The sequence below is a fragment of the Haliotis asinina genome, chromosome 1, assembly GCF_037392515.1.
Source record: "Haliotis asinina isolate JCU_RB_2024 chromosome 1, JCU_Hal_asi_v2, whole genome shotgun sequence".
Taxonomy (NCBI): domain Eukaryota; kingdom Metazoa; phylum Mollusca; class Gastropoda; order Lepetellida; family Haliotidae; genus Haliotis; species Haliotis asinina.
The window spans coordinates 57,249,922-57,264,152 of record NC_090280.1 but is presented as its reverse complement, the minus strand read 5'-3'; the positions used below and the strand labels follow the sequence as shown (position 1 = coordinate 57,264,152).

Below are 14,231 nucleotides of genomic sequence, written 5' to 3'. Positions count from 1 at the left end.
TTAATTTTCACATGTACATTGATAGTTGACACTATTCATGACCCACCCACATCACCGATGATACTTATTCGCCTTATGTTGCGTTTCCAGACATAAACTGAGGTATTAATTTGTATCAATGGTTAGTCACCATTGGAGCGATGACTCACTCAAATCAACTGGTACCGCGAGTCTGTCTGTCGGCGTACACATGTTGACGCAGTAGGTGGCGTGTGTGGCTATGTGGGTGGGCATGCAGGAGTGTGAGTAAGTGAGTAGTTGAGCCAAAATGTGTCCAGTACTTTGCGATATCCTAGTACTATTGCGGCAGGACTGATTGATTGATCGATTGATATTAGGTATATTTACACTGAGAATTGGTATTAATACGACGCTTTCCTAATTTCCTTTCGCGGAAGTAACTCTATCTCTATCTCTCTCTATCTCTCTCTCTCTCTCTCTCTCTCACCCTCTCTCTCTCTCTCTCTTCCTTTTCTGAAGCAGTTTTAATTCAGATGAAACTGATGCATAAAATAGTTTAAAGTTCAAGTCAGTGGCAGCAGACTTGCTAGGATCTTTGCTAATTATATCTGTAATAATAGATCCTGTTTAAATATACCAAACACAGTCATTCCCAACGACTTTAGGTTTTGACTTTAGGTCTGAGATTTGACACCATATTAAACAACATCTTTTTAATTTCCATATACTCTATTTCAAAATGAATATTTGCCCACTTGAAAAAAATGTCTCCAAAAGGATCATACAAAATGATCTGCGCAACTGGGAACCGATGACGTGTCAACCAAGTCAGCGAGCCTGACCAACCCATCCCGTTAGTCGCCTCCTACGACAAGCATGGTCGAGTTAAGATGGGATATGATAACGGGTAGTTGATATAGACTGTAGTAGCGAGTAGTTTAGATGCGAAGAAATTGGGTGAGTCTTGCGCATCAAAAGACCAGTTAACATTCCATGGCACACAGTTTTGTGAGATTTGTTTTCCAGCGGCCTTAAGCGTCTTATTATTTTTTTATTGGGACATGGAATGTCGCGAGAGTTTTAATGCTAAATAAATAATATATTCGACTATATGTACAGTTTCAGATAACCACGCTCACTTTGGTGTAGGAAGATTGTGTGTTTATAATTTTACTAGGGTGTATATTCACACTCATCTCTGTTAAATAACAGTTAAAAGATTGGTATATAGACAAGGGTGTAGAAAAGCGTGAGTGAAATTATGAATAGCATCTCTTACTATCTGTATATGCTAGTCTGTCTCACCGTACCTAATTACTACTAGCCTGAAATGAAGCAAGTCCAGACCAAGTCTGTATCTCTGGTTTCCCTGGGGCTCCTTTTCAATTTATATGGGTTAGTTTGTTACAGTCAAAATCATATATATTCCGAGACTAACCATTAGTCTATAAACATGCGTATAATGTGATATAAACGGTAAACACTCCCTGTATTTTAACACTTAATATTCCAACATTTTTGTGCAGTATTCCATAACATTTTACTTACAGAAAAGCAAATATTTCAAAACATAGTTTTTAAAATGTTCGAGTATCATATGTACAATCTACCTACGTCAAGTTAATAATACGTATTTGAATTTGTTGCAGGTAACGCATTACAATTATGCGCTATGTCATGCATGTCTAATTAATATATATTTATATAAATAATTCATAGCGTGAATGCTTCGTTTGTGTAAATAGGTTGTGTTAAGCCGTGCATCACCTAACATTATGCCAGCGAAAAATAATCATTAACATCATTACTTTAATGTATACACTGGACCAATTATATTTTCACAATGACGACATTGGGCATACACATATATATAGGACGTAACGAAGTAAATTTTTCCATATCTGGATTGCTAGCGCACTCTACACTAGCCTCATACAATGAGTAAGTGCTTTGTAAACGTTTCTGTCAATACCTCTATTACCTTACTATTTCCTGTCATTTTCATAATTTTCTAATTTTGTATATTTTCTGAAACATAATGAATATGTGATACGGTTAATGACGCGAAAACTGAGACACCGATTGCGTGTTTGTCTCAATGACTCGGGCGACGAATCTCGCCCTGTCAGTGATGTGGGGCGGTGGGATAGCCTTGTGGTTAAAGCGTCCACTCGTTGCGCCGAAAACCCGATTTCGATTACCAACATGGGTACATTGGAATAATGACACGAGATGGTCCTTTAGGCATGTCAGAATGCCGCATCGGCTCGACCATGTTACTTGACATGCCGGCACCATTCCTTGAGCTCATGAATTTAACGAAAGTGGTAAATGTGAGAGACAAGGATCATTTAGCGATTTCTTCCTACGTTAAGCGGCCGTGCTGTGATTTCACTGAAACTGTACAAAGAAATAATAGACCCAACTCATCCGCTAACTGAATTTACTCAAATATTCACATAGTCAATGAAGCCAAACTTAATTCTCTGTAAAGCTTGAAATTGGCTTGATTTTCATTGACTGTCAAGCGTTCCGGTAACCTTTAATCATGAAGAGCCTCCAAGGCCTTGTTTCGGACGGATGAGTAATGTTCTTTGAAAACGACTAAAGCTTCCTCCAGCCTACCCTTACACTAAAGGGGTGATGGGGTAGCCAAGCAGTTAAAGCGTTCGCTCGTCACGATGAAGACCCAGGTTTGATTCCCTACATGGGTACAAGGTGTGAAGCCCATTTCTGGTGTGCCCATTGTAATATTTTTGGAATATTGATAAAAGCGGCGAACAACCATGGCCAGTCACTCATCCGATCAAATGCACTGTGGACATTCTAGTGAATAAAGCTTCGCTAAGACATTGCTGTGTGGGTACTAGGAGAGTTCATTCATCAAGTTCATTCATCACGGACAGGAATCTGTTGCGGACGAGTTACTGGCAGACAGTAACAACTAAAGGTGCAACGATGCATCGATGAATTGCAATTGCTGAGTCTCCGATGGTAATTTGTCGATTGCAGAAACGAAAAATTAATCGATAGTATGCATCGATAGTATGTGTGACTATCGATAGCTTAGTAATTGACTTCCGCTGATAAATACACAAAGCAAAATACAGGAAGTATCAGTTATTTGCCCCATTACCTCTTTTAAAAAACAAACAAGATTGTTTACGTGATGTGGGTTTCATGTTTCTTACCAGTTGCCAAAACGGACTTCAGGTTTTTTTCATTTTTTATTTTTTGTATTTGTTTGTTTGTGTCTGTGTTTGTGTTTGAGGGAGATGAGGATTTTCAGGGGTGGGTGGGCATCATTTTGTCCACACAGAATATAGTGGGGGGGGGGGGGGCGCATTTTGCAAATTTACTTTTCTGTCCTCAGAGTCATTCATTAGTATTTAAATCAAAAACTACAGTGATAATATTATGTTCACTACAGGAATTGAAAGGCTAGAGTCTGTTCGGGCCAAAATGATACCATTGAATCACATCATTACTCCAAATCGGTTCATGATCAAACAATCGTCATGTATTTCAACGCAGAATGCTGAAAACATCAGATAATCGCGGAAGAAAGTTTCGTAACTTTTGTCGCCAAAACAAAAAAGTAAATTAAGAAATTTCCGTCATTTTGTTTTGATTTTCCATGTGAAGTTTTAAAAGGATAAAGTAACAACAGTACTGTTGCAGGAACAACCTAAAACACGGGTATCATTTGACCAAAACAGATTATAGCGTAATTGTACACGTACCTTCAGAAACCGTTATCGTATTTTAAAACGATGAGCTTGCTTTCTTTCGTTTGCGATGTTAGCAAATATGAACGACCTAGAGTAACGTGCTCCATTCGTGCATGTATATACCACGATGGATTTTATCATCATTCACGCCCGAGCGATGTTCTTACGTGACACCAGTACCGAGAATGATTATTAGTTTTATGTATTCACTGGCTAAATTATATTTAAACTAAATAAAGCGTTCCATATCTCGATTGCTATCCTACTCCACACTAGGCTGATGAACATGACTCCAATAGCGAACTTGTGTATTATTTTATAACTCTCTAACCCTGACCCCCTCACCCACTCCCCTTCTCTCGCTGTCTTTTTTTCTCTCTGTCTCTCTTTATCTATTTGCGTATCTCTTTCTCACCATCCATCTTTCTCTCCCTCTCTCTCTCTCTCTCTCTCCCAGCCGTACCGCATTACTTCCACGACAGCAGGTCTATGGTATGGTTGCTCCATACACGACACCTGCACGACGTTAATACAAGAAGATACATTAGCTACCTACTGGCGTCATGTTTATGGTCTTGTGAAACTACAAAGAACCCCGTGTTTCAGTTACGAACAGGCATTATTGCGATGTTTATATGGAGCGTTCAATCTTGGTAAAGATATAAGAATAGAACCGATTTCTAATAAACGTAGTTTACGATACCTAAATAACCTTTATCACTTATGCCAAGCACAAACATTTCAAATAATAACAGATTGAACATGTTGACCTTAATATGAGTGCTAACATGGCTTTAATAAATGTCTTAAAATACGAACGTGCCATGTACGTATTAATAAAGGAGGTCATTCTTTATCTGGCCGTATATATCTTTAACACGATGCAACCGTATCATCCTGGCACATAATGGAGCATCCTAAGGCCTGTGGTTTTAAAATTTGTTTAAAATAGGACTTTGTCGCTGGGTACCCGGTAGGACGAGATGACGACCCGCACCCATCTAAAATCTTCAAGGGGATAGATTTATTATCATTGTCATTTTACGTCGCTGTTGACGTCGTCTTTCCAATCACCATCTATTTCATGTCATCACCATAGATGTCGATTTAAACTGCACCACAGTTGATAATGACTGAAGCACATGGATCATGCGATCACCATATACAACGATTTGCTAAAAGACAAAAGATCTAGTTTGTGATTAAACTATGCTTGACAAGACAATGCGATTTTCACTGAACAAAACGTAGTCATTCTATTACAGTACCCGTTTATGGAGGGTAGGGCCCAGAAATGTGATGTCTGCACCCCTGTCTTCTCACATTAACCGTGGTTCAGAAATCCTTATTCTTTACAAAACAATCGTCTATTGTTGACGCCAGAAGTCCATGATGGTGGGATTCGAATCCTTTCTGGATTTGTCAGCACAATACCCGAACACGTTGATTTCACCAAAGTCGGTTCGAGTGGGGTGGCCTAAAGGTTAAATCCTTCGCTCTTCACTTTGAAGACCTGGGTTCGATTTTCCAATGTTTGAAGACATTTACAAAGGCTTTGTTCTCATACCGTATGCGACGAGATATGACAGTAGGAGCCTGTATTTATGTTACGCAGATATGTTCTTTTATCTTGCTTTTAATCATACTAAAGCTACTCAAACATTTGTCCTGAGGTATGCCTAGGGAAGAGTAGTCTCCCCTTGTCAACTTTAATTTGCGAGATATTGCTGATAGCCTCTGGTAAGATTTGTTATAATATTCATCTTGTGCGCATTTACTGTGCAAAACCGCATTTTATAAAACCATATTGATATTTTAAAAAAATCTTTTTTATCATTGATGAATCCATGTGTGTATTTGAATTCCTGTTCTTTTATGTCTTTTGATGTGTCAAATCCTACACACTACCTTGTCATTTGATTTTTCTGCTTTATTTCATATCAAAACTAATATATCTTTATGAAAAGACACATAATGAATAATAAAAGTAAACTACACATGTTTGGCATATTACTTTTACAGACGGTGCCAAAAGGGGCGCAACCTGTCAAACAAATGCCGTGGGGACTTGCTGTGGTTTTTTTTTTCACTTCACATAATGAGATTAGGGACTCTTGTTTCTGCAAAATAATGCAAAATTTACCAATTTCTTGACATTTCAAATTTTGTATCCAAACTCCTTAATATAATTAGGTTACTGTTCATAGCGGCGTAAAACAAAACTCCCTCGCTCGCTCGTGTTACGTCACATTAAACTAGATCATAACACAACTGAAATATCTTTCAAATAGACGTTAAACCAAACTCATACATTCCCTAATTACGCGAAAGCCTGTGAGTCGATGAACAGTTCGTCACTGTCCAAAGCAGCCTTAGTTGAATCCCATTGCTAAGCATTTCTCACCGTACCAGACAGCATGTATGAAACATGTAATGCATATTTGTAGCAGAATGTAACATAATCCCATTTATAACATAAGCCCTACACTGCATGCGGGAATAACGAGGTCATTTGTTGTGTGACGTCATAAAATAGTTCATAAAAATCGTACAGGAATCTGTGAACACACATATAGGGCAACTGGTCATCTTGTATGTACACTATTTCATGGTAATACTGTTTATTAAGCCTCGGAGTGAGTGAGTGAGTGAGTTTAGTTTTACGCCGCACTCAGCAATATTCCAGTTACATGGCTGCGGTCTGTAAATAATTGAGGCGGGACCTGACAATCAAGTGATCAAAAACATGAACATCGATCTGCGCAACTGGGAACCGATGAGATGTGACAAACAAGTCAGCGAGTCTGACCACCCGATCCCCTTTGTCGCCCTTTACGACAAGCATGGCAAGCATGTGTTACTGAATAGGCATTCTACCCCGGGACCTTCACGGGTCATTAAGCGTTGAAGCCACATCGGCTACAAGGTAATTCCATCATAGTCAAGTTACTAATGTGTAATGTAGGCATAGATGCTGTTCTGAGGCATAGATGCAGTGCTGAGTGTTTACTTGATCAGCTGCTACAGAGAGTGGTGTCAAAGGCCAGTCGACTGTCCCTACAGGATAGACCTGCGTATTCCAGGCAATGCATTCTTTTGAAAGCGGTCTACCTTCCAGGCGCTCGCTAGACACCAATCTGCCAACCAAGTGTTCCCTTTAAACAAATCTGCATAAAGGCACGCCCTTGAAACCAATCTAACTACCTACCTTCAAACCAGACAGGCCCCTCAAACCAGTCTGACAACCGGGCGCTCCCATTAAACAAATCTCCCAACAAGGCACTCCTTTGAAATCAATTTATTGCCTTGTAACTAATCTACCTGCAAGACACTTCTTTGAAACAAAGTTTCCTTCTAGCCTCTTAGTTGAAACAAATCTACATACAAGGCACTCCCTTGAAACTAGTCGAACTACAAGGCATTTCCTTGAAATCAATCTACCTACAAGGCACTTCCTTGAAACCACTCTGCATACAAGGCACTCCCTTGAAACCAGTCCACCTTGTAGGCACTTCCTTGAAACAAATCTACATAAAAGACACTTCCTTGAAACAGATCTGCATACAAGACACTTCCTTGAAACAAATCTACATACAAGGCACTCCCTTGGAACTAATCTCAATACCAGACGTTTCCTTGAAACCAATGAACCTAAAAAGCACCCCCTTGAAACTAATCTCCCTACAAGGTACTGCTTACAACAAATCTACCTACCATTCTCTCCTTTGAAACTAATCTGCCTACGAGGCACACCCTTGGAATAAATCTGCCTACATTGCGCTCCTTTGAAACACATCTACATACAAGACGCTCTTGATTCAAATCTAACACTCACTCACGCCCTTGCAACCAGGGTACACATCAGGTGGGTCTTAGAAACAAGTAAAACATCCCAAGATATGTAAGTGAGATACTCCTTTAATGACACCCAAAAGGCCGAAGATCATAGGTGCTTGTGCACTTAACGTAACCAACACTGAGTAAGGCAATCAAAAGACCATACATGTAAGTTGACTGCTGAAACCCACGCCTTTCTATGCGCTGTATCGAGCTAGCGCCATGTATCTTACGGTAGTAGCTATACATCAAGTCAATATGTACATTCAACGTCTATTCATGGCGTCTTTGGTAATTATGCTTTTAATGAAACATATTGTGGCATTTATGAGGTCCCGGCGCAGTCGATGTATACATGGTGTGCCAGGTGTTCGTATTGTGCTGCCATTGGCCAAGACGCACTGCAGTGGGAGAGGGGTAATGTGAGAGGGTTTCAGGTGAAAGTTGACTATGGTATACAGTGAGAGAGTTAGGTTTAAGTCCGCTTTGGATAGTATTTAAGCTATCCCAAGACATCTCAGTTTTATCGGGGTGGAGAGGGGGCAAGAGGGCGTGTTCAGTGTTCATGGTGTTCGAACCCCTACACCCTGACAGCGATATGCGTCTCCATTGGCAACGGGGCCACTAATTAACTTGATGAACTACATGTTGCAGGATAGGGACATTTTATATTTTCTTAGTCTCTAGTGCCTGTAAATTAATTGAATTATTTTTATAGAATTTACGGATTCATAAATATGATTCCATAGCATGAGTGCAAAGATAGACTCCCTATAGTTTCCACAAAATCACATCATTGATTCACGGAAGTAGCGTCAAGAGCACAAGCATGGCTCGCTGAAGGCCATTGCTAACCCGGATCTTCGCGAGTTCATCATAACTTAGTTCAGCTGAAATTAGATGGGATTTAACGACACATCCGACATACTTTTACCGAATGAGCGATCTGTTCAACGACTACCTGACGTCTTACACAGTCTACGGACTCGGAGACGAGACATGTTTTCCCTAAATATCGAGCAAAAGACAACGTAACAACAAATACCACCTTTTAAGGTATTTGGTTTGACGCGACCGAGGATCGAACTACGAACCTTCTGCTCTGGGGCAAACGCTCTATACGTCAACATAATGTATAATTAACCGGTAAAATTATATTTTCTGGCTATTATGGTGAAATATAATCTTTAGGAATATAATAGCTGTAGGGATGAATAAGAACTTTAATGTCGCTAAAACTTAAATATATAAGGATACATGGCCGTAATGATCTAGTAATGTCTAAATATCTTACTATTGTTCTTCCCATTGTGTTTTCTGGTTTTATTTCTAATATTAGTGTGTTCCAATATCCAACTAAATGAGATTGCATCAGAAAACATGCTTTCTAGGATGAATTCGTATGGCGGCACAGATAATTGCTACGGAAACTAATATAAAAGCTAATAAGCAGAATTCGGAATACTGGCCGGCTGGCATCCTCAATAAATGTATTTGACACCAGCAGAAACCATTGAAAGCACCTCTTTCCTCTGGTGACGAGGTGCTGAGACCAGCTGTTACAGTCGTTCCATGCAGCAATTTGTGCACGAGCTCTACGTGCGCAGTAGAAGTGTCGTCTGCTCGACAGCGATTTGTCGTCTGCTTGGACGAGCACATCCAGCTGCAGTTAAACGGTGTTATAACTTCTGCTTTGCTCTGTGGGATGATAAGCTATTGGATCTGTTACTTGAGATTGATGCGTTTTTGTTGGAAATGGTGGATTGTTTCAGAAAAACTGCTGAAGGTAAGTGTGAGCTGGATTAGAAACACGCTTGATCCACGAAACTGTCAATTATAGATGCTTTGCTGTCGGCTTCTCGTTTAAGGGATATCGATATTGAAAAGGTACAAAACTTTATGTCAACTTCATTGATCGATCGATCGATCGATCGTGAAACTCCCCGATCAGAAGTGAATGAATATGCCTGCAAGTCCATGAAATTGTTTAGATTGTTTCAAAGATTGAATAAAAAAATCAATGCTATTTATCAATCTCACCCATATGGCCATATGGTTGATCTTGTCTTCAGTTACAGAATCTAAGAGTCATGTGTAACAGAGTTTTATATTCTAGACATTAAATCAAATCAACTCCGTGTTTGAAATACAGCTTCCGCACAACGCATATTAATTAGCCATATGGTTAACCTCGTCCCTAAAGACTCAGGAATGTTGGTAAACATACATGTGGTTTCATATTTTACACATGAAATCAGATAAAATCAATGCTTTTTATATACCGCAAACATAACGAAATATTAGTAAACCCGTTGATCGTTTCCCGGGTTACAGATTGTCGACTGGGAACAGTAGCTGCCATCATAAATCATTCAACAGATCGTGTTACTAAAATATGATGTTCGTTGAATAATTTAATAAAAATTACAACATACCAAACCTCATACGGAATAATCAAGGCTAAATATGCACAGGAGAAGGGGGACTTGGAGCTTTTCTGGGACGGGAAGTTCGGACGGAGAGAGCATTCATTCCATAGGATTCGACCCGGGTTCAATTCCCTGCATGGGTACAATGTGTGAAGCCCATTTTTGGTGTGCTGGGCGTGATATTGCTGGAACAGAGCCAAAAGCTGCGTAAAACTAAACTCTCTCTCAGAGTGTCTGTGTGCGTGTGTGCGTGTGTGCATGAGTGCGTGTACAATTTTGGAAGGTTTTCAAGTTATAACCAACAAATTATTGACTGTTTCACTGTTTCACTCATTTCACTGTTTCACGAAACTTACACTTTTCAGATTATTATTTTGTTTTTGTCTCTTTTTAAGTCTCTTTTGACCACAGCAAACAAAGTATACAATTGTTTTACTACGGCAAAAACAAATTATTCGTTTCGGTGGCATTGTTTTATACACCATTCTTTGAAAAAATATCCCACACTCTCCTAAAGATCAAATGGTTCTTTATTTTGGCTATGATTCAAAATGAATTACTAATGAACCTGTTGATAACCATACTCTCCGGTGTTCTTACCTCCCTATCAATATGGCATCAATAAATATTGAGAATACATACACATGTACACCAAAGACCATGATGCGTGTGGTCAGAACACCCTGCCATAGTTTCGGGGTCGATTCTGATATATATTTAATTGATACAAAGATCAGGTGAGGTGAAACTGGGTTTAATGTCGCCATTAAAATTAATGCGCTGCAACAGTGACGTGGTTGTATGGACTATTTCCGGTTATAAGCTGCTTGCCTATTGAGATAATGCTGCTATTTAACATGGATGCCCCGCTCACATATAGTATACTGGCTGCAAGACGACCAGTCCTTGCATTATCCCACAATGCCTAACACCAAGCAGGGTAAGGAGAATTACTATAGTTAAAGTGAGCGAGTGAGTGTGTTTAGTTTTACGCCACACTCAGCAATATTCCAGCTATATGGCGACGGTCTGTAAATAATCGAGTCTGGACCAGACAATCCAGTGATCAACAACGTGAGCATCGATCTGCGCAATTGGGAACCAATGACATGTGTCAACCAAGTCAGCGAGCCTGGCCACCCGATCCCATAAATGTTATCACTCATAATACAAAGTACATATCATATTCTAGCAATTACCAAAAAAAAATTTAAAAACGTTGTTGCTAATCTGGAATGTTCTGTATTGATCATATTACCAAATGTATTCGTAATACGAAAGAAGTATAAATTCTGCAAATTACAATAAATGTGAAATGTTTTAAATCTCACAAGGTTTAGTTTAATGCATAATACGTATATTCTCACCAGTATTGAATTACATCCATATCTCAACCAAGTGAGAAAAAAATCAACTTTTTAATATGATTATTTGGATTGTTATTATTATGAAATTCACTGATTCGAGACATGGGCAAAATATTTGAAGTCTATTGCTAATGTCATCCATCCTCCGCAGTAATACATATTGCTACGTGTGAACCCACCCACTCACCAACTCACCCACTCACTCACTCACTCACTACACTGAACTTGACGTCCTTGGTGCATTGGCTGGTCAGATGGGATCACGACACCTGATTGATGTCTGTACTTGAAAGCCACATGTGCCACCTAGAAATATTGTGTAGTAATCAGGGCGGCGTAAACTCCATTGTAAGCGTTCATAGTGCTGGTTCTAAACAACAACGACATTGCGACAGCAGAATGGCATGGGAGATGTCGTATTGTAATTAAACAATGCTGGTCGATATGCCTTCGGCATGTTGGGACTGTAGACTGAGGGGGACTACAAACGGGGCAAATTTTGTCAAACAGGAAGTATTGCGCCGGTCTGTAAATAATCGCGTCTGGACCCGACAACCCAGTAATCAACATCATGAGCATCGATCTACGCAATTATAACTGGGATACTATGAGTCTATGACACTTGTCAAACAAGTCTGATAGGTTTGATTGCTGATTGTTTTTATCTGGTCTGGTCACAGGACAGTATCCTGTTTAATCCACACACATGTTGCATGTTTAATGCATATTTATGTTTTATGATTATATATAGGAGATAACAGCTGAGGAATATTCACGCCATCGGGTTTAAAGATACTGGGTGTTTACAGCAGCATAAACCAGCAGAATCTGAATACATTCATATCAGCAGTGATATGGATTTTTTAAAATGTCAATCTACACTCAGCAATTTTCCAGCTTTATGGTGTCAGACTGTAATCCAGACTGCACCACACAATCCAGTGATTGATATCATGACTACCAAGCAACACAACATGGATGTGGAAGGATAGAATATGACTACTCGATCCCGTCACTTCTATCCCGAATCTTCACGGATTCATTGAGAGATAATTAAAACCTACCCATGTTTCAATGATTTGACACCTCTGATATATATTTAACACCAAACACTGTACATAAACGAGGTACCTAAAATCCTGCTGCCACATTTTTTCATTGTATACGTTGACTAGTAACGCTTCGGCTTCCAAAAATATTTGCTGAGTGTGCACTAATAAAGAGTCGTTTAAGGATAATATTAGATCATTGATTAGAAAAGCCAGACAGCTCAGCAGTCGATGATCACTTCCATCACCTCGTTAAGTAGATTACTATTGATGACGATGAAGCCTCATTGCTCCAGACATCCATCATTTTCATACACAGGGAGAGTTCCCCATTTTTCACAAATGGCAGGATTTTTGTAGGAACCCATTCCGTTATATTTGCCAGTTGGTAAGCGTTTTGGGGAAAGTGTTACATGTGCCATTTAGTACCGTCACGCTTGACCCTTGACCTGACGGGGGCAATGGGGTCAGTTGATATTGCTGAATATTTCTAAAAGCGGTGTAAAACTAAACTCTCTCACTTATTATCACTCACTCACTCATGTATCCACAATTGCAACTTAGGTGCATCTGTGTTTGAGGTAAGACTGTTTAGGGGTGTTAATAAAAGGACAAGCAGGGGGCATAGTGCTGTGTCTTCTGCGTGGTTTCCACATAGTGAGCGAGTTTTGTTATACGCCTCTTGCAAATCTCTTGGGGTTATTTTACGGTATGTCAAGTTGGTGGGGATTTAGTGAGCGTGGTTTTACGCAATATTCTAGCGACCTCACGGCAGGGGACACCAGGAATGGGTTTCACACAATGTGCCCATGTAGGGAATTGAACCTGGGTCTTCGGCGTGAGGAGCAAATGCTTTAACCACCAAGCTAAAATCCGAAGTGATGCAGGTCTTAGGCGTTGCATTTTGTGAGAACCATGAGCATGGGTATAGTGCCAAAACTACAAACATAGCTATTAGCTAGGTTCTGGCGTATATAAGGGAGGCAGTCTGTCGTACAGACCCTGAAGTATAAATATCCAGGAAAACCCACGTTAGTCTAGAAAATCTGAAAATGAAGAAAGTCTCAGGGCTCCTTTTCATTATATTATTTTTTTCACTATGAACGTTGTTTTCAGTAAAATATGTTCATTTCAGAAACTAGCTGTTAGTCTAACTAGCTGCAACAAGATGTGGCCGCATTGAAGACTGTCATCGTCCCTTAATACGAAGAAAACGGCAATGTTCAGTGAACTCTAAATTCAGTGAATGTAGACATAGCGATTACCAGAACTTTAAAAAGGTCCTATGGGGCCCGTGTTACAACTTTATCTTATCTGCACGTACATTTTTAGATATCCTGTACAAAAGATAGTTTAGGACTTTGGTCTTAGCATTTACGTCAAACTGAATAACTGAATACTCTTCTGAATGCATTTCCTTCGGGAGTTTTGGGGGTTTTTTTGGTGTTTTGTTGTTGTTGTGTTGTTGTTGGGTGGTATTTTTGCCATTGAACACCGCGGAAGAATTTCAGTCGTGGGCATGGTATCGTGAAAGAGTAGTTATATCCACATACTAGAACGTAGAACTCTTGGGTCTCCTACGAATATTTGTTTTATCTCAAAGTGTAGACTCAGCTGTTACATGTCCTATGTAGGTCTTATGACACATGGAGAATCTCACCCTCGTGTCTACTGATATCAAATATATACACGAGTTGACGAGTAACAAATATCCCAGGTTTGCCGAGGATATTTTTTCCTTTATCAACGAGTGTTGATATAATTGATATCAGTAGACACGAGGGTGAGATTCTATTTATCATGCAAAATCATTCTTCATTGGTTTTCAGTGAAAAATGTACATCTCTGAACACAGCA

At 39.6% G+C, this 14,231-nt stretch overlaps 1 protein-coding gene across 1 annotated transcript in view; it reads left to right on the top strand.

Moving 5' to 3' along the window:
* The first annotated feature begins 9,143 nt into the window (after window positions 1–9,143).
* Window positions 9,144–14,231, top strand: part of LOC137294847 (ADP-ribose pyrophosphatase, mitochondrial-like) — a 49,850-nt gene continuing 44,762 nt past the window's right edge. The window contains exon 1 of the mRNA XM_067825988.1: window positions 9,144–9,315. Within this exon, the coding sequence (XP_067682089.1) occupies window positions 9,285–9,315 (31 nt within the window). The 5' untranslated portion in view covers window positions 9,144–9,284. The remainder of the gene's footprint in view (window positions 9,316–14,231) is intronic.